This window comes from Oryza brachyantha, chromosome 2 (assembly GCF_000231095.2).
Source record: "Oryza brachyantha chromosome 2, ObraRS2, whole genome shotgun sequence".
Lineage (NCBI taxonomy): Eukaryota > Viridiplantae > Streptophyta > Magnoliopsida > Poales > Poaceae > Oryza > Oryza brachyantha.
This window is the reverse complement of record NC_023164.2, coordinates 21,206,536-21,227,495: the sequence shown is the minus strand read 5'-3', so window position 1 is coordinate 21,227,495 and position 20,960 is coordinate 21,206,536. Positions and strand designations below refer to the sequence as shown.

General features: G+C 43.5%; 3 protein-coding genes and 1 non-coding gene across 4 annotated transcripts; 2 read left to right on the top strand and 2 right to left on the bottom strand.

Annotated features, from left to right (window-relative positions):
• Positions 1-772: 772 nt before the first annotated feature.
• LOC102721245 (putative invertase inhibitor) lies at positions 773-1,400 on the bottom strand. The gene has a single exon (XM_040520269.1). The coding sequence runs from the start codon at positions 1,398-1,400 to the stop codon at positions 837-839; it is 564 nt and encodes a 187-aa protein (XP_040376203.1). The 3' UTR covers positions 773-836.
• Positions 1,401-2,670: 1,270 nt separating this feature from the next.
• LOC102718899 (phosphatidylinositol glycan anchor biosynthesis class U protein-like) lies at positions 2,671-7,951 on the top strand. The gene is made up of 14 exons (XM_006647643.3): positions 2,671-2,902; positions 2,999-3,046; positions 3,350-3,410; positions 3,625-3,657; positions 4,463-4,587; positions 5,114-5,248; positions 5,450-5,526; positions 5,630-5,877; positions 6,439-6,495; positions 6,565-6,733; positions 6,861-6,918; positions 7,025-7,110; positions 7,186-7,242; positions 7,485-7,951. Exons 1-14 carry the CDS (start codon positions 2,770-2,772, stop codon positions 7,557-7,559), a joined length of 1,362 nt encoding a protein of 453 aa, XP_006647706.1. The 5' UTR covers positions 2,671-2,769; the 3' UTR covers positions 7,560-7,951.
• Positions 7,952-11,381: 3,430 nt separating this feature from the next.
• Positions 11,382-12,667, bottom strand: LOC121053604 (E3 ubiquitin-protein ligase ATL4-like). Its single transcript, XM_040521212.1, has one exon. The coding sequence runs from the start codon at positions 12,625-12,627 to the stop codon at positions 11,506-11,508; it is 1,122 nt and encodes a 373-aa protein (XP_040377146.1). The 5' UTR covers positions 12,628-12,667; the 3' UTR covers positions 11,382-11,505.
• Positions 12,668-20,165: 7,498 nt separating this feature from the next.
• Positions 20,166-20,237, top strand: TRNAM-CAU. Its single transcript has one exon. It is a non-coding gene; the product is annotated as a tRNA-Met (tRNA).
• Positions 20,238-20,960: the final 723 nt, after the last annotated feature.

Genomic DNA, 20,960 nt, shown 5'->3' with positions numbered 1-20,960 from the left:
AGACTAAAAAATAAGCTTAAGTGAAAAAATATACTCAAATTCTGGCTTATAAGCATACCAAGCAGACCAATCTCTACCTGCTTATTAAGACATTCTTATTGGTCCTTTTTATTTCACAGTTTTCAGGTGTGACACGTCAGTGTTCTAAATGACCTTTTTCATTTCACAGTTTTATAGCCATTAAATTCCTACATAAGAGTATGATGAAGTGTGCCATACAAATTATTACATGAGAAGAAAATAGGAGGTGGACCCAACACGAGATTTGGATGAAAAAAAGATTTGGTCTTAATGGACCTTCATTTAGCTTTCATTTGCTTGAAAATAATGCCATGAGTCTTTCACTAGAATGAAAAGGTTCTCTTCTCTTTTATAATTAAATGCTTTACCATGTCATTAAAAAGTTTGATGTGAGACCTAAATAATATCAATGAAATGCCCCTGAGAATGGCCTTACTAGCACTAGTTAATTTGTAGCAATATATGCCAGCAAGCCAGAAGAGGCTAAAGGCAAAAGTGCTGTTCAGAAGGCAGCACGCCTTGCTTCCACTCAACGCTCCCACTTCCAGCAAACAGCTAGGCACCCATGTTCAAAGACTTATAAAAAAAAGGCGCGAGATGAGATCCCAAGCTGGCTAGTCGCCCACTAAACCACGTTGCATGCGAAACATGCAAGGCACTGAACAAAATCTTCCAAGTAAAGCATGGAAAATTTTAACACATCAAGCAGTACTCATATCATCGAAAAAAATCATATTATAGATGCATGTTCACGATGTTAAATTGTTAAACTGCTAATTAAGCGCGTAGACGAATCACGATGATAGACGACAGTATCAATCCTTGATTGCCGGTGTCGATGGCGGCGGCGAGAGCGATGCCGCGACGGCGAGGGCGATGGTCGCCAGCTTGGTGAACTCAGCGTCCTCCGGGGCCAGCGGCGACGCGTCGTCGGCCTCGCCGAACGCGTCCTCGCACGTCCCTGGCGCGTCCAGCGCCGCGCTGAGCTGCGTGAGCGCGTCCTGGGTGGCGTCGTCCCCGCCCTTGGCGACGTCCTTGGCGGCCTCGCCGAGCTGGTCCACGGCGTCCGAGTACACCTCCGCGCACACGCTGAGGCGGTCACGCCTCCTCGCGTCCTTCTCCGACGCCCTCAGGGCGGCGATGCGCGCGGACGTGGAGTTCGCGGCCTTCTCCGCGATCCTGGCCGCGATGGCCGCGAGGTCGCGCGCGTCGGCGGCGGTGGCACTGGCGCTGTCGCCCTGGAAGGTCTTGATACAGTCGTTGTAGCTGACGGACGGGTGGCCGGCGGCGACGGACTTGCATGTGTCCTGCAACACGGAGGACTCGCACGTAGACAATGCGAGCAGGAGGAGCAACACCGGGACGAGCAGACGCCTCATGGTCGCTGGGATTGGACCGACGGAGAGCTCGCTTAGGCTGGGGATTGTGTCGCGGCGGCGGCGGCGTTGCGCCTACGGCTCGCGTCTAGTCGCGTAGACGTCGGCTGCGTGCGGAGGGTTTTGATCAAAAGCAATGTGTGGCCTCTGGACATTTTAATATGCGGGGGAAGATTTGATACCATATTGTTAATTACCTAACCTATGAGCTTGCCAAAGTAGAACCGATGTGCCAAAGAAAGTTTGTACCTGGCTCGCGATCTTACTTGTCATCGTCAAACACGGTGGCATTTTTAGAAGCTGCGATTTAGGCAGTGTAATTAGATCCGAATCTCCATTTGGTTTGCTTTAAGAAAGGGCTACGGAGCAGATTTTAATATATCTGCTTCCTTTTGGGACACAAATAGGATCTCGCTTGCCGTAGCTGGACAGTTAATTGGAAAGGGAAAAACTTATACTCTCTCTCCATATTTAAAAAGATGATATTATTAATTTTTTAAAATATATTTGATCATTTATCTTATTTCAATAATTTATATGGTTATTATTTATTTTGATGTGATTTATTTTATTGCCAAATATATTTTAGTTATAAATTATATTTTTATAAATTTGTATGAAATGATTGAATAGATAAATGATTAAACATGTGTAATATACATGATAATTTACAGTTCAGACCTGTCAGATCCTTATTTTGCATGGTAGCCTTTAATTTCTCTATATTTACATATTACATATAAGCCTAAGATTTTACAAAAGGCACCAAAAAATGAGAAACTAATATACATTCCCACCCCTCCCACTCCAAAATAATAATAATAAAAATCCCCATTACCGGCCTCCTGCCTCCGCCGCCTCTCCCCCTTCCGGCTGGGGCATGCACGGAGAAGCTCGGCGAGGCGACGTCGCGGCTCCTCCTCCTGCTTTTCTCCACCGGCTGCCTCCTCCTCTCCCCGCCGGTTCTCTTCCCGTCCGTCTACCGTCGCGGCACCGGCGTGGCAGGCACAACTGCATCGATGTCTACTGGAGCCGCTCCTCGCCGACGTCACCGCGACGTGGCTCCTCGAGCAGCATCAGCGTGGATCGGGCCTTGGCGGATCGGAGCGAGCGGCGACGGCACAGACCGGGAGACGGCGAAGACAATCAAGCGGCGACTGCGAAGCCCATCGAGTGTTCTTGGGCCGGCCGGGAATACGGAAGAATTGCAGATAATTTGGGCCTTTCCAAGGCGAAATCCTTGACGTTGGACCATGTGGCAAGCCAGAGAGGCCCACTCGCATGAGCAGCGTGTTCGGTTACTGCCGTGACGGCGAAGCGGTGGCTGTGTTCAGATCGGAGTTGAGAGGCGGCAGCAGCGGCGGCGGCGGCGATGGCGATCCGGTACTACTGGTCGATGGCCGTGGCGGCCGTCGGGTTCCGACTCGCTCTCGTGCTCTTCGGTGGGGATCTCCAGCTCGCCTCTCGCCCCGAGGTCTCTACCCCCCTCACCTCCATCCGCCGGCGTAAGCTCCCCCTCGCTCCCCAGCCTCCTCGTCCCAGACCCCAGCTGTGTCGTCGCCGTAACTGGACGGATCGTTTGGCTCCTGTGTGTTTTGCAGTTGCTGAAGGATACTGGCTGAAGCAAGCGTCCATGTCGCCCTACTCCGGTGGGTTCCGCTCTTCTCAATCTTCCTCGCTTAGGTTTAGTACTAGCAACATGAGAGCAATCCTTTTAGTAAATTTATCGTGTGCTACTTCTTGTAAGCCCCATTAAGCTTGAACTGCTGCAAGCCTGCACTAATGGGATGTGTTATTAAAATAAAAAAATAGCACATAGCTGCTGTGCGATGCTTACTTATCAAACATTCATGCATATCCATGATGTTTTAGTTGGGTCTCTTTGCAATGTATTTCTGTTGTAGCATGAATGAAGAGTGATTATTCAGCATTTTGAATGTTTTGTCTTTCAGGTTCAATGTATCATGGTTCCCCTTTGCTTCTATCGGTTCTTGGTCCTTTGACTAACAAAAGGTGAACAATTCCTTGCTACGATGCTTCTCTGGTTGTGTCATACTCCCTCCATCCTAGAAAAAAACCAACTGTATATCTAGATTCAAACCCAAAAATTCGTTTTTTTCTAGGACTGAGGGAGTAGGTTGCACCGCTGCAGTTATGCCTTGACAGGATTTTATTTATTCAGACCAATGTTTGAATATTCACATCCTTGTATTTCATGGTATCACAGGTCTGTTGGACATCATAATCATATATATTGCAGGTAAATAAGTTATGTAATTTTCACCATTACAACTAGGATTGTGTCTCTAACAGTATTAGGCCATTTTTGTTTCCACTTAGGATTATTGTAATCTAGATTATCGAGCCAAATTACTATAAGCTCAATTATTATCAGCTGGAGTAGGATAATGTGTGAGCTGTTTGTTTCTTTGGATTATTGGAGGCCTACATTACTGGGTTTGTAAGGCTAAAGTCTAAAATACGCTAAACTATTATGGGGAATGGATGGCAAAGTGACTAATTACTTTGAAGTACCTAAGGGTAGTGAGTCTTCACCACTCAATAATCTAAAAAAAGGCACCATTGGAGGAACTTATGATATTATAGTAATCTATGCTCTAGACTATAATAAGTTGTCACAATAATCTATTTGTTTGTTTCAAATTACTTCTAATCATCTGCTACCTCCGTTTCATATTGTAAGACTTTCTAGCCTTGCCTAAATCCATCAATTAATGAATGTGTATAATTTATATATATGTCTAGATTCATTAGCATCCATATGAATCTAGGCAAGGCTAGAAAGTCTTATATTGTGAAACGGAGTGAGTAGATTACAATAATTCTAAGCGAAAACAAACAGGGCCTGAAGCTATTAGCTACTTTATTTTCATAGATGAAACGGTTTTATTATGATGATTTTGTAATTATGTTCTTATTTTATGTTAGCATGCAATGATTCAAACTAAATAAAAAAAGAAACCTCCAATGTACTCCATCTCCACGACCTTTTGGATTATGTTGGAGATCTTGTAATTTATATTACACTAATGAATGCAAGACAGTTTGATTTTTGTGGCTGTAGATTTTATAGCTGCCATGCTTATCCGAGCAACTGGTCGTATACTCCAAATAGCACGCAACAGAAGCTTGAAATCACTTGAGCTCACAGAGGCAGTGAGTAATTCAGGTGATTCCTGTAGTTGAGGACCTACAGTTTTGTGCCCCTCCTTGCAGAATAAGCTTTATTGGATACTGACCTGATTGTTCTTAGTTTGATGAAGCTACTTTTATACTTGTTTAGTTTGATGACATTACTTTTCTACTTGTTTTACCAGTGGAGTGTCATACAGAGCTCCTTGCAGATTTACAGTATCAAAGCTTCAAGTGTTTATTGATTCATTGATCATTGATGTATCATTAATTATAGAGCCAATTTGTTTTTTCACAATAAAGAGATAGATAGAACTGCTATAAAACAAACTATTTTCAGATTAATATATCATTGCGGAATGGAATATAAAAAAAGATGATTGCGATATTACCAGCTTACAAGGTGAAAAATTGAAACACATGAGTTGAATTAGTGATTCTGATTTGTAATTCTATATGTTTCTGAAACAATTTATTATTCAAAGTAGTCTGATGCTTTCATCATGTGATTACTTAATATTTGTTGTCTGGCTACTATTATTCTTATGATGCTGTTCCTTCAGTTGATGTAAGTGCAGGAGATATTGCTTCGCTCATATATTTGTGGAACCCCTGGGCAATAGTTACTTGTGTCGGTTCATGTACATCACCAATCGAAAATTTAATGGTTGTGGTAATGATATATGGAGCATGTTCACGTAAGTGCAATTCAAATTCATGTTTCTTTCAATATATTTTTCTTGTACTTATAGAACTTTGGTAGAATCATTCTTGTTATGTCAAAAAGACCTTTATTTTGCAAAGCATTAGTAACAACATTTTCATGGAGATGATATCTATCTTTTGAGTAAATAGAATTGAACCAAGTTCTCATGCTGAAAATTCTCTATAATTTGTAGGTCTTGCTCCTCTTGCTGCCTTTGGATATGTTATGGCTACACATCTCTCTCTTTATCCTGCAATTCTCGTTGTACCGGTTTGTGCCACAACCTTTGATTGTAATCTTTTATTCGTCTGTTTTATCATGTCTGCCAGTTATCTGTATAGTCGGATATTGAAAACAACGTTCTTTTTTCCAGATCATTCTTTTATTGGGATATGGCCCAGATACTCCTCCAAGAAAGGTATATTGTCTAAAAAGCTCAAGTGCCAGTAAAAGTGATGTATCAGACAATGATAAAAGTTTTAGCTCAAGAGATGTTCAACAATTCTCGTGGACACCAGTTTTCTACTTCATATTGTGGATGCTTTTCTGGACATGTTATGTGTTACTATTGAGTCGCTTAGTTCTCAATAAAGTGGGTGATCTTCAGGAGATGTTTGAAAAGTAAGATACTCAACTCTTTGGTAGTCATGAAAATTCGTGTTAGAGTGAGACTGCTAGTTTATGTTACTTCCCCCACTCAAGATAAGTTTTTAAGGGAGGAATGGATATAGGTTTTCTTGAGTACTATTTATGTCATTACTCTATTGAGCCCAACATGACAACTTTACTATTGTTCCTTCATACTTCCTCTGGTCAAAAACATTTGTCCTTTATAACAAGATTTGGTCAAACCTCTAAAATTCCGACAACTAATTATTTCTTAAATGCTTAGTTTAAATGCAAAACAAATTATATACATAGATTTTCCTCAAAGGGTACTATCATAATATCATAAACTTATTTGGTTTTATAAATTTATTCTAAAAAATTGGTTATCAGAATTTTAGAAGTTTGATTAAATCTTGTCCTAATTGACAAATATTTTTGACCGAGGGAGTACTAGTTCTTTTCATTTAGGGCGGCTGGTTTTATTCCTTACTTCATACATAGTTCTTTTCATTTGGAACCAGCTGGTTTTATGTGCCACCTAATTACCTATTGACTTGTGCTGTGTTTCTGCAGGACTTACGGTTTTATCCTTACAGTTAAGGACCTGTCGCCAAATATCGGTGTATTATGGTGAGTCTTAATGAAAATATGTAACAAACTGAATGATATTCCATCTGTCTCATTAAAGGGGTTATGCAGGTACTTCTTTGCTGAAGTGTTTGACTTCTTCAGAAGCTTTTTCCTTATAGTCTTTAATATGAACATTGCTTTTATGGTGCTACCATTGGCAATCCGTCTGAAGCATCGTCCATGCTTCCTTGCCTTCGTTTACACAGCAATTGTCGCAATGTTGAAATCGTATCCATCAGTAAGTACAGACCTATAAAATTAGTCCCCCGCTGTGTAGAATTTTCATCAGGTTGTTTTGTTTGTGTTATCCTGAATTTTGTCTGCAAGTTCATTGATGATACTCTTTATTATGGTTTATTTTGAAGGTTGGAGATTCAGCTCTTTATCTTGGTCTTCTGGGCTTATTTGCTAATGAATTAGCTGGTGTGTGACATTTCTTTTTCATATTTTGAATGACTCCTAGTCTTGTACAAAGCTAGTGGTTTATTTTTACACTAGAACACTAATGGTTTATCTTTACATCTTGCAGAGATGCAATTCACTTTCTTCTTGTTTTTTGGATATATCGGAGTCTCTCTCCTTAGTCCTGTCATGCACAACCTGTGGATCTGGAGGGTACCCCCCTCTCCCTCCCTTCTCTTCTCCTCTTAGCCTTGTTTGCCATTGATACTAACATGACAATCATTTCAGGGGACTGGTAATGCAAATTTCTACTTTGCCACTGGTTTGGCTTATACTTGCCTTCAGGTAACCAATATGTTCTGTCTAGTTGTTCTACTATGCCTGCTATGGCCCCATATGCAATCACGCTCCTGCTTTGGCTCCATTTCGAGCAAATACTTAGCTAAGCATTCTTGTGTTTTAAAACTTCTCTAGAATGATAAGTGCCGAGTGTTATCTTAAGATGATAAAGTTTATCTATCGATTCCTATGCATTTTCCTTTCTAAATCTTGAATGTAAATTGTTGTTTTGCCCCTTTTTTCTGCAGACCGTGTTGGTTGTAGAGAGTGTAAGTTCAATGATAAAGCATGACAGGAAGCTAAGACTACTTGTTACAGCTTGATTTCCTTCTTTCTAAGTTCAACAACTCTAATGCTACAATTTCTTTTTTGCTTGTCTTCCCCGACACAAGCTCGCTTTGGCAGAGATTGGAGTAGAAGTAGTTAATTATTTCGTATAGTATACTATTGTATTGTATCTCCCGTATTTGTAAAATTGGCCCACAAATCATGTAACCTAGACTAAAGAAAGACGCCAGGTTTTTCCCTAGAACTGTGTCAGATCTGGCATGGCGTGATTGGTCATTGGTACATTTGTACCATCAGTTGTTAGATCAAGATGAATCAATATGACATGGACAGCCTTTGGTACTCATACTAGTGCCTTTGTTTTCCGTTGTTAAGGTACGTATAAAAGACTACACTTTGCCCGTTCTTTTTTCCCATCGTGGTAAATCCAAGGTCTTATTTATTCACACGTTGCAGTTTATTTATGACTACCACTACTAACCTTTGTCTGCTCTGCAGAGCTTTTTACCCTTGAATTCCTTTATAGACAAATGTTCTTTATTGGGGCCTCGGGGTCCCAGGTCCATCCATACCATTATCGTGCTAATAGTAAGTGTACTGAGCTTCATTCATGGTCACACCAACAAAATCTGTGTAGTTGCTGCAGGTACTGTTTTAGTCAGCATAAGTGATATCGCTAACCACCAACACTAACTTATATCCGGAATTGGGCTAGCTGCTAGCTACCGCTAGCTTGTTGGGTGCCCAAATGCCATTCTCTCCAAGCAGTTTCAGTTAGTTGCGAAAAGCCATGCTTGTGTTATGAATGTCAGTCATTGCGTTGTCTCACTGCTTGTATTTTATTACTTTGTCCTAAAATCTAATTATTTTTAGAGCTGGACACATGGATTAAAAAAAATTATGTGAAAATAGTTGGAGAAATGCTATGATTAATTAAGAAAAGAATGTGGGCGAGAAAATTAAATGAAAAATGAGTGATTGGTTGAAATGACGAGGTGGAGAAATATCTTTATTAATAAAACAAATGATGATGGTGGTAAAGATATCTCTATTTTTAAACGGAGTGAGTACGTTAAGTTTGGGATGCTAGGATGATTATGAGAGATTGAGAGAGTAAAATATTGTTATAGTAGAACGAGAGAAGTAGGCGGCCAAACTAAATCGGCTGCTAATGGCCGTCGTCCATGGTGTCAGTGTCACTAATTCTCCAGACTCCAGTGATCCACTTCCATCTGCAAGTGGAAGAAGACTGGCTCACGGTCGTCGTCTTCGTCGTCGTTTCGGCGTTTCTCGACATAATATCAAATTATCATGCTAGCAACTGTTTTGTCACAGTATTTGATCCAGAATTGCAGTCCCAGCAGCGACAAGTCCGGGGGGAGAACAATCATGCGCTGGACAAAACGATCCTATTCTCGAGCTATTTCGCGTCTCTCCCCCAAAACGTGGAAGTATTTTTCAATCAGATTAACATACAATTCTACGCATTTCCTCAACCTGCTGCAGCCGGTGCACAGGGTGAAGGTTTCGCCATTTTGGATCGAAGGTTTTTCAAGCTGGTCGTGGATGATTCAATGCCTCTGCAAGTTTGGGCCCGCTCTGCAGTAGCGTCCGACCTCGCTGCTGCTGCAACTATGTGTCTGTGTCTGCAGGGAGGCCGTGGAGAAAAAAAGGCCCTGCCCCTGTGCAAATGCAAAGTGTCCAGCGTGCAAGCACACACCGCGAAGGGGCGTACGGTCAAACCGGCTCACTTCAACGTGCCATAAATACTCGGCGCCACCGATACGCAGTTGCCACTGAAACGAGAGACGATCAGACGACACATTGGTACGCATGCGGCACAGCACATGTACCGATCTACGTTTTTTTCCTTTTTCACTCTTTACTTCACGGCATCGCGCGAGACTCTCACGGCATTCCCAACACATAACATTAGATATGATTTCTATAAACTTTTCATCATCAAGAAACTAGTACTATACATTACTCTTTCAATGCAAACGTCACTATTTTACACTTAAATTTAATGATACTTATCTCACATGATATCTTGTATGTTGTGTAGAAACCATGTCTCATGTAAGACATGATTTTATTCTTTTTTCTTATTTATTCACTTGCCACATTATTTTTCATCCCATATAATAATTTATTTAATGCTATGGATATTGGGTTAGAAATACCGTCGTTCTCCTCCCCTACGAACCGAAGGGCACGGGCGGCGAGGCGAGCGAGCGATTTTGGTAGGAGGCGGAGTTAATGAGAGCATTCAAGGTGAAGCGCGCGGTTGGGTGCAGCTGGTCGCCCGCCTGCCTCCCGCGCTGCCTGCGTGGTTAAAAACGACGACGGACGGCACACTGCGATCACTGCTCCAAACCGTCGATCCAATTCAATGCCACGCCGACGGTGCCTCTTCCTTGGGTGGGCAGTAAACCAGTCGGTGTTTGGTAGCAGTAGCAGGATAGAAAATGATGGTGGCCGTGACGAACTGACGATCAATCTGTAGTCTCTGGACTGGCTGTGCAAGAACACGGGGAGACGATCAAATTCAGCTGGGCATTTTTTCTCCTTCAGGTATCGCCATGCAAGTACTTACGCGGATTGTGATTTGATCACAGGTCCACATCCGAGAGGCCATTAACGATAACGAGATCCAAAGATCTCAAAAAAGACTTGGGTGGCATATACTCGCTCGGTTCCAACTATATTTTGGTATCAATAGAGCGTATAGTAAATCTACGTTTATAAGGGATTGGCAATTTGGCACCATTGCGCAAAGCCACCAACCATATCCAATGATAGCAAGGACCACCAGGCAGGCAGCCCAACTTAGCAAGATCCTCGACTCCATGACAGAGACAAGCCAGGAGCATGCCATGGTAGCAACAAGCAGAGAGAGAGAAAAGAAAAAAAGAATGCACATACTACCAGAGTACCAGATCATACTAGGATTACTAACCCGCTATTTTCGTTTTGTCCCAAAGAATTCTATTGTACACTTCAACTGGGCGCAAGAAAAGGATCACCCCAACAGACCTGAAGTGGTGTCCTCAATATATCTTGCACCCGGATCGGCCGGCCAGCCATTGGACACGTTTTGACTGCAAGCCTGCGACGCACTACGGCACGGGCCACGGCCATGGATCCATTCCACCCAACACGAGTGATTCAGAATCCACACATCTGCAGGCAGTGCAGGCGCACCACCACCAGGCTGAGACTGAGAGTAGCCGCGGCCAGAACAGCTATAAACCACAGGGAAAAGGGGAGCAAACAGCACGGCGTGGCGTCCTCCCTTGCGGTTCACCCGGTTTCCCCTTGCAGCTCCCAAAAAACAAACGAGTCACCAACCAGCCAGTGGTCGCTGCAAGCCTGCAATCCGAGCTCCACTGGGCAGCTCACAAGTTAATACCACTACTTGGCTGGTGTTTAGATTGAGAAAATTTTTGAGAGAAGTGTCATGTGACCGGATGTTAGAAGATGTTTTTGGACACGAATAAAAAAACGAATTTCACGGCCAGCCTAAAAAAACCGCGAGACGAATCTTTTGAGACTAATTAATCCGTCATTAGCACATATTGGTTATTGTAGCACTTATGGCTAATCATGGGCTAATTAGGCTTAAAAGATTTATCTCAAGATTTCTTCTATAACTGTACAATTAGTTTTTTGGTTCATCTATATTTAATGCTTTATTTAGGTCCCAAAAATTCAATCTAATATTTTCGAAAAAAAATTTTGGGAACTAACGCCTTAGCTTGAATACCGCCAAATTTGTGAGGATTGATGTGAGGACAGGACGCAGGGGGGATGGAATAGAAGAAGGCGACGCCGCTGTCCAAATCGACGGAAGGTTGAGAGACGTTAAGCTTACCTGGAGCTGGAATTTTTGTTCTCTTTACAATAAAGTCCTAGTAAAAAAATGTGGAAGGAAATTAACAAAAAAACCCTCGTGAGGTCCTGTAATTACAGGGGCTAATTCTATACGCCTACGATCCAACGGTACAGCGTGACGAACCCCGGCTCGTCCTCGTCCACACCCCGCGGCGCCGACATCGCCGCCGCCGCCGCCTCCGGGTCCCACCGCCACGAGTCCTCCTGCCGGTTGCTGTGATGGCTCTGGCTCCACCGTGCGCTCCATCGCCCGCTCCACCGGCCGGAGAGTGACGAGGCTGAGGAGGCGAGGCGGTCCACGTACTCGCGCAGCCATCCCCGCGACCCCGCCGCCTCGGCAAGCGCCTCGCCTGGGCATGGCGGCACGGCCCCGGTTGTTGACTTGGCCGCCGCCGCCGCCACGGGGCGCGCGATGCGGGACACGACGGCCTCCACCTCCTCGTCCACGCGGTAGTCGAAGGAGCCGAGCGAGTAGGTGCGCCGGTCGTCGCCCGCGGCGGAGGAGCGGCGGTTGCTGATGCTGCCGATCTCGACGCGGAAGCTCCTCGAGTTGTTGCTGCTCCGCGAGTCGAGGGGCTCTTGTTGCCCGCTGGGGACGGGGGCGGCGGCGGTGGGGAGTGGCGGGTGCGGGAGCGAGACGGTTGCGCGGCAGAGCGGGCAGGACGGGGTGGTGCGGAGCCAGGCGTCGACGCAGGAGGCGTGGAACGCGTGCCGGCACGCCGGGAGCAGCCGCAGCTCGGCCTCGGGCGCGAACGGCGAGAGGCAGACGGCGCAGTCGGGGGAGCTCTTGGGCAGCGCCGCCAGCGCCGACGCCATCGTGAACAGCGGCAGCGACGCGATCAGCCGCTCCTTCTCGTCGTCGACCTCCTCTCCGCCTCCCGCCGCTTCCCCGGCCTGGCTCCTCCTCACCGACGCGTTAGCCTCCTCAGCCTCCACGGAGGACGACGGCGCGCGCTGGGGTGCACCCCTGGGCAGCGGGCTCGGAGCCGGGTGCGACGACGAGGACGGCCGCGCGAGGCAGCGGAGGAGGAAGTGGATCGACACGGAGGCGAAGAAGACGAAGGCGAGGAGCGCGGTGATGATGAGCAGCGACGGGGATAGGTTGAGCGAGGACGACGACGGAGCCGGCGAGGGCAATGAGGGTGGAATGGTAGCGGCGAGAGGGTCGCCGCCGGCGGACGGCGGCCCGGGCGGCGGCAGGGATGCCATGGGGGGCGGAGAGGTAGCGGTGTGTTTAAGGCGCGCCCTGCGTGTGGTCTCGCGCCTTTATTTATGGGTTTTGGGGTGCGGGGCGTTGGCAAGGCAGACACGGAGAGCGAGCTGCGACTGCGAGCCATGCGGCTGCTACGGGCAAGAGGCAGAAACTGGAAACCGGAGCGCAAATACGAGGTGATTAGCATGAACAGTGAGATGTTGAGTAGAGCACACACATCACTAGAGACCAGGTCTGAGCTTACTTTGCGGGAGTGAACATGTCCAGTTTTTTCTCTTTACTTTCCTTGTCCATCTGTGATTTGCGTTTCTGTCTTTGATCGCTTTTCTGACTGACTTTGGTTGTTTTCACTGTCATTTCTCTGTGTTGAGATGTGGCTCGGAGCCAGGGGTAGGACACTTTGAGCATTTACAGTTTGTTAAGTTCCCTCCAGTACGTTTTACTCGTTGATGGAGTACTATCATGGTAGAAGTAACTTTCAAGATGTTGTACCGTGAAATGGGCATAAATTTATGGTTACGTACTTAGGTCATTTAGGGTTGTAAAAGAAAAAATATCAAACAACATATTTATAAATAAAAAATAATTTATGAATAAAATTTTCATATACTTATTCATGGCGATCTAAAGCTAAAGCGGGAAACTAAACTTCGATAAAAAAACTATTAAAATTAACTCTAAATTTAATATTAAAATTTAAATATTGAATTATAAGCATAGCAAGCTAAAAGATAGAGACGTAAAGAAGCACTCTACAATCATACTTCATGTCCTTTGATCATATCACTATTTACCCAGAGTAACCCGATACAGGCAGGTTGATCATCATCCTGCACAGACCATGAAACTAATATTGGCGCTGGCAGGTCGCCGCGCAATGTGTAGTGCTACCATCCATCACAATTCAGAAATTCACAACGAACAATGAACTACTCAAGGAGGAAAAAAAAAAAGAGAAGAAGATCAATACAGAGAGATGCATGCATGGTTTCAGCTGGCTTCCTGCACTTGTGAAATGAGGTCCATGTATGCAGATCAAAAGGCTTTTGCTTTGAGCCTTTGCCGCTTTGTTGCCTGTATATATCTAGAATGTTTTTTGGGTCGAACAATCTGTGGGGCTCGCTCAAGTAGCTTTCAACCCTAAAAGAGAGCGGGGCTCACTCACAGTTCTTCCGGAAGAAGCTTAAGCTAACCGAGCACCCTTTTTTTAGTTATGTCAACATGAGCATCACATCAAAAAGAAAATCACAGGTTGATTTACTGCAGAGCTTTCTGAAGCATATCGAATGATCGGATTACACAGTAACCGCACCGACAGAGAATTCGCTGAAAGCACATTCAATTCAGCTAGCTAGCCATGAATACATGGCCACACATTAAAAATCACCAGTACTGCAGTACGTATATGCACCTCTGTTTCTACTCGACGCACACACGCATGCACGCTAAGGCCATGGGCATTTCTACAGAGTTGCTTGCATTTTAATCCATGCATAATACATTGGGTTTTCTTACCAGCACGTATTAAACAGATAAAACTTCTCGTGGATCGTTCGTCAGAGGCTCAGAGCTATAACAAAGGTACCGTGGCCAGCGTAATGGGCTTCCTGTACGCATGCTGTACGTGCCTTCAATATCTCATCTCGGAGAATTTATGAACTTGATCAGACACACATCAACCATGTCGGTCCCTTGATCCACTACACTTATGGCGTATCCAATGGGAGAAAAACTCCAAAACTACACTCTAAAAACGGCTGATTAGCCCAGAGCTTTGGATGGTGGTAGGAATAATTAAGCCGTCACATGGTATCAGGTACGAGAAGTATTTCTGCGTCGCGTTATACACGAACTGATCGGATTGCGTTGTTAATTATGAAATGGCGATTTGGAGGCATGAGGAATTTTTTGACTTTGGATTAGTAAACTCGATTGCAAATTCTCCTTGCACATGCGTGGAGAGGTCGTTGGGGCTAGGAGTATCGTGCAGTTGCGAATAATTACAGGGTAATACGCTGACCTCTAATAAATTTATTAGGTAGTACTAGTAAAGTAGTAGCATATACGAGCAAGCAAGCCTCACGTACTGTTAGCACTATACTTGCCCTTCAGGAGCAAATATAGATGTCAGATTAATTTGTCATACCAGCAGGTAGATTAACTGGCTGTCTGGCTCAAATGCACGAGCTAGCAAGCGTGGATGAATGATATTTCCAAAATAAAAAAAATGCAAGCATGGACGAATGCAACAGCAAAATAAATCGATCGATTGCAAATGTGTGTGTCGATCATATCAAGCTCGGATCGACCGGAGTGCGTCGGCAGATTTCACTGGCTGTTCTGTATTAATTGTCATTAGAACAGTAGATATTGTTGTCTGGTTCATTCACATGCCACTCGCATTAATAACCAACCGATTTATACAGATGTTTTTACATGATTAGTTGCCCCCATGATGCCGTAAAACACACCACTGGCTCCACCGCGATGTACAGTGCGGTTCACGTATAAGTTTACGATGGAATTAATTTGTCAACGAATTCTCGCACAAAAAAGAAGAAGAAGAAGAAGAAGAAACACCCTTTACTATAGCTAGTAGTAACAGTGGAAGTTGGTGCAACGGCTGTACCCTCGCACGGTCACAAAGCAGGGCCACGAGGATATATTTCACGGCGGCCTTGGCATTAACCGGCTCGATCGCCCAATCTCGCAATAGCTTTTAACAACAAACGAAGCACACACGGTACGGCAATCTCGGGTGATCGGATCACGGCGTCGTGGGAATCAAGGGGCGCCGGACGCGCGGCAGGACGTCGCAGATATATCATGCTAGCATTCAGGGCCGAGGAGTCAGCAGGAGAATAGTGTGGTGTGGAGGAGGCAAGGCATGCACGTCCGCATTGTTGCTGCATGCGTGGCGGGCCAGCGAGCGAGCTAGCTAGCTTGCTCCTTAGCGGTGACTGAGAAGGGAGATGCTATTCTACGGTACATGATATATCGTGGCCTGTCGTACATGAGGATTTACCGCTCTGACTCCTCTAGCTCTTCCTAACTTAAAAATAGTGGAGTTTTTTTTACCACTCTAGGCCTTATTCAGTTATTGCCCAAGATAGATGGATTGGATAGGATCGAGGGAGAATAATTCCACATCACAATAGTTATGGAATAAATCTTTTTCTAATCTCATTAAATCCTCTTATGATAGAGATTAACCGAACAAAGTCTTAGCGGTATATCAGTTTTATTTGGAATTTTTGAGGAAAAAATTACGGGATTGCCCCAATAATTTACGTAGAGTTATATTTGATATACATTTTGAAATTTTATCTCAATAGATACTATTATGCATAAGCATATTTGAATTTCATATACAACTCTTAGCTTCTAAATCTATAAGGTTTAGATTTCACATACAATTCTTACCTTCTATCTTCTATTTCTATCAGTATGGATTAGATTTCGTATATAGGCATATAGCTGTATCGATTAATCTATAACATTATAATATGATCCACCGTGATGTAAGATCATTTTCTATAACATTATAATATGATCCACCGTGATGTAAGATCATTTTCTTTTTATTAGATTAATATGGTAATTTCTAGTCTCCGGAGTGAATATGATGGTTTCTTTTCGAGCTGTCTTTATAGTATAACTAGGGGATTGCCCTGTGCGGTTTTATGTTGAGCTAGATAATTCACGTATAGCTCTGGAATTTTATTTTAATAGATGCCATTGTATGTAGAAGCATATTTAGCTTTCATACATAACTCTTAACTTATATTTTTTAATTATAAGATTTGTATTTCATATATATATATTCTATTTATATATATTTGGATTTCATAAACAGTGTTTTTCCTCATTTTTAGCTTTCTTTATAATATACTACCTCTGTCCTTATATTCTATGGATGAATTTGGACAAATTATATCTAGAATCTCTTATGTTTAAGGATAAATAGATATATAGATACAGGCTAAGTACCGAGTATCCATAACAGTAAAAAAAAACTTAACTGTAATCCATGTATTTTGTCAGTGTTGATCAAATAATATTGTTATGGAGTATTTAGAGTAGTTGTTTTTACTTTTTTCCCTTTTGAATTTTCACTAATAGCTGTATATGATGCTAATTTATAATGTACACATCAATAGGATTTTGCTTGTTCCTGTCTATATTCTAATAATTTTGCTTTTAGTATTCTGATGGTACCGATTTTTGTTTTTTTTTTTCGGCTCAATTGTCTTAATTTTGTTTTCAAGAAAAAATTATGGTAACAAAAATATTATAAATATATTTCCCGACCGTTTCCATCCCTCCTATTGCTGCTAAAGACGATCCAAACGACCTTCGGTCGGTGCATCGACTTGAAAGGGAACCGTATAGGTGTGTTGGGATTTTCACTGTAAAATTATTAATGTTCATGTGCTCGTTGTTTATATATGCATCCAGTGATTTTTCTAGTCTACATTCGTTCATGTATGCATCGCAGCATGTAGTCGTAATAGCTGTTTAATTTGCGACTTCGCAATCGCAACAAGTAATCGATGCTGCTGAATATATGCATGGCTGCCTGCCTACCTCTCCATGTCTCCGGCCGGCCCGTTGTTTCATCACTGGCACGATCGAGTCGTGGCGGCACTACCAACCCTCTTGCTCCGCGGTCTAAATATGTGTTTTTGAAGGACGTACGGTGACCTAATGATGCACAAATGCAGTTAAATTAAAGAAACACTACACATGTAACTAGCTCTCTCTCTCTGATGTTACATGCACATTATTATTTGCAGTAGAGTACTACGTTGGGTCAGCTTAGGTCTACTGAAAGTAAATTTATACACGCATGCATGTGATGTGTGTCCCAGGGACCGTGTTTCGTCTCCATCACTTTTGTACTGCCACCCTTGCCATTTGTGCAGAAAAATCAAGTCTACTTTGTCTCAGATCCTGGGGTTAATTTAGGGTGGATCTATATGCAGGCTAATTACATAAGTTACGGTGCTTGAGATGCCTTGAGACACACTACAGCTTTGTTCCTGACTTTCTCTCCCCTGCCAATCCCGTGGAGGACCCGGCCGTCCAAAGCAAGCAATAACCAGTAAAATCCATCAAGCGCAGCTACTGTCTCAAGCATAAGAACAAACAAGAGTAGATTTATTGCGACTTGTTCTAGTTTAATCCATCGATGATGCCATGGGGCAATGGAACCGGGAGGGGGTTCAGGAATATTGTAGCTGCAGGTTCCTCTCCTATATAGGGACTAAAAAAACACTATGGGATAAGAGACTTGGTGTTTCTTTAATTTCTTCTCATGTTGCTTGCGAAGGGTATACGTCCTAGGGATTGGGGATAGAGGTGATACGAAACATCTTCGTTTGTTGCCTGATCGAGAGTAGCCAATTGTTTTATAGGAGCTATTAACGGTCAAATTTGTTGCTATCGATGGTAGCAAAACTAGCCGCTCGCTGGTAGTAGTTAGTCAGAGATAATGTGATACATGGAGACAGGCTTTGCAAAAACCGAGCAGAGATCATGTACCCTGGCCTGTTGTCCTAAAATATCAATGGGAAAAACACAAATCAGGGGCAGAGCATGTCACTAGCTAGCTACCGTATAGGACTATCTAGACTAATCTTGAAACTCCTGAAGTGTACTTGATTTGATTATCAGTTGGCTGCCTGCTATTCAGGGGGTAATTTTTTTGTTGGTTCTGGACCAAAGTACTTCGGTTTAGAGTTTGTTCTCTTGTGTGATTTGTTATGTACAACCGTGTGAGGTAGGACCAAGGGAGGTGTTAACTAGCAGCATCACCTGATTGCTCTGCTGCAAAAGTGGGCTTTTCCAATATTTACACGGGACCTGGCTGAACCACTGTCATTCAACAGTTCAATTCTGCACTTTTACACTTTGATATCAAAACCGAAAGAAGACGAAACTGTTCACCATTTTTAATATGGAGCCAATGCAAGTAAAGCACAATCCTTTGCATGCAAGTTGCAACAAATGCCGTGTGGGTTTCCTGAATGGTGCCCAATCTTAAGGCTGCAGTTCTTGCAGGCAGGCAGGCATCGGTTTGGTGCTGAATCTGATGAGCTCTTCTTGCTCGGCTGCTCCTACCATGCCTAGTCATGATTCATGAGATCGCCTTGTCCCTCTTCTCATTCGCTCATCACTGATGCCATGGCATGATGAGCGTGAGGAGCAAGCCCCATTCTTTCTTTGCTATGCCCCCTTTTGATTTCTCTATCTCATCAAGACTATGATGTCATGATGAGAATTGACAAGAAGAATCAACGATCCAAATGATACTCAAACAAAAAGATTGCTCTGCTATTGCCTTTCTCCTTTCTCCTACCCAATGAGGGAAGGAAACTATAAAAGTGTCTGAAATCGAATCCAGTAGTAGTCTTTCATTCTGCTGAATGATCCACCCTGCTTCCTTCAGTTCCTTGTGGTTATTCTAACTCGATCAACCTGAAACGTTGACAGGAACGTGTTTACATGGCATTCTGATAACCAAAATACGGGTTAGGTTAAGCGTAAATCCAGAAGTCATTTGATTAGATTATCCGATTCTTGACCGATAGCACTGAATTTTTATCCTAAGCTGACACGGTAACAGCTTCATGGAAGGTGATTAGTTTTCTGATGCAGCCGACCAACGCGGCTTAGCCAACAATTAACTTGACACATATCCAAAACTACACATATTCACACGTGATATTCCCTTTTGCGAATTGAAAAATAAATACAGTCGCAATCGGAAATCCACCTGAATTACTAGTACAGGTTCCGTAGAAGGGGCAGATACAAATCTAGGTGATGTCTCGCGTGACCTAACTCTCTTCCATGACATCACAGCTCAAGTGCTCATACATGAGCTTTCATACGTTTGGATCGACATGGAAAATCCAGGGACCATGGTTGACAATAGCCTATTGTTGTTCCTAAGTAGCTGGTCCATGCAAGTTATGCAGGTGAAAAACATCTCAGCTAAAAGGAAAAGGAGTCAAACTTGTCTGCAACTTGCTGTTCACCAAGAACATGCATGCTACTCTAACATCGTAATCCGATCGAAAGAAGAAACTAACTTGGAGTTCTTTTTTAGTTTCTTCTGACAACTGGAAAGCAGAAATGTATAACATTTCATAGGCGATCGACGTTACGCAAGGTTTGGGGGTGCAAAAGGAGCCGGCGTTTCGCTTTGCCTTTTTTTCCTTCTTGTTTTCCTTTTAATTTGTGCCGTGGACACCAAGATTGATCGAGGCTTGTACAAGAATGCTGTTGGATGCTGCAGCTATAAAACATGATGCGGAGTGTCAGTCCCGACTCCCGACTGTACAGTACGTGGTAAGTCTACCTGAGTAACGCTACATTCGCTGACTTCTTGTATACCTGCATAGTGATAATTTCCATACTATTTGGGTCCTGTGGGTTGTCTGTGCGCCTAGCTGTAGCAGGCCGTAAGGCCCAAACGAACATTAGAATATCAAGTACTAGATGATTAAGTGTAGACCGGTGTTAACAAATCAGAGTGGCGCAGCGGAAGCGTGGTGGGCCCATAACCCACAGGTCCCAGGATCGAAACCTGGCTCTGATAATCTTAATCAGTTGAGCTTCCTAAATTTTTTTTTTTGGGTTGCTCTTTTGCAGAGCACTGTCCAACCGAGCTACTGTAACCTTCAGGTGTCCATTATAAAAGGTCGAAGAGCAATATGCTAAGCCATCTTGTTGCCTGGTACAATTGCGAGGGGATCCTGTGCGTCTAGCCGTTCTAGGAGCTAATGCTTCTTTGCACTATTGAGTATTTACCCCGGTGCCACAGGAGAAAGGAACTCCTTTTTTTTTTTCATCTGACGGTGAATGCATTCGCGTCTATCCGAGTACCGATGTAAACATGTAACACAATGGTCTAGCGGTAGAGATTTCCGACCAGAGAGTCTATCAACTAGCAGCAAACTACAGTAGATCGTCAATGCAATGCTCTTTTAGTACATCATGGTTCAAGTCTGATGCAACATCAGCAGTAAAATTTAAGGAGGCCAATGGATACCTTGTTGCCTTGCAGAAAATGCAAAAGAAAAGCAGTAACGTGCATCTCCATGGCCATCGTACAATCAACAGAGCAAGTCACTAGAATTGTCAGAATAAAAAATCAACCCATGAAGAATGGATTGGTCAAGCAGCTCCGTCAAAAGAATGTATTACATCGTGAAAATATTGGATTGGTTAAGCAGCTCCGTCAAAAGAATGTATTACATCGTGAAAATATTACATCTACATAATTGCCATCACTCTGTAGATGTAGTTGTGTCAACATGGG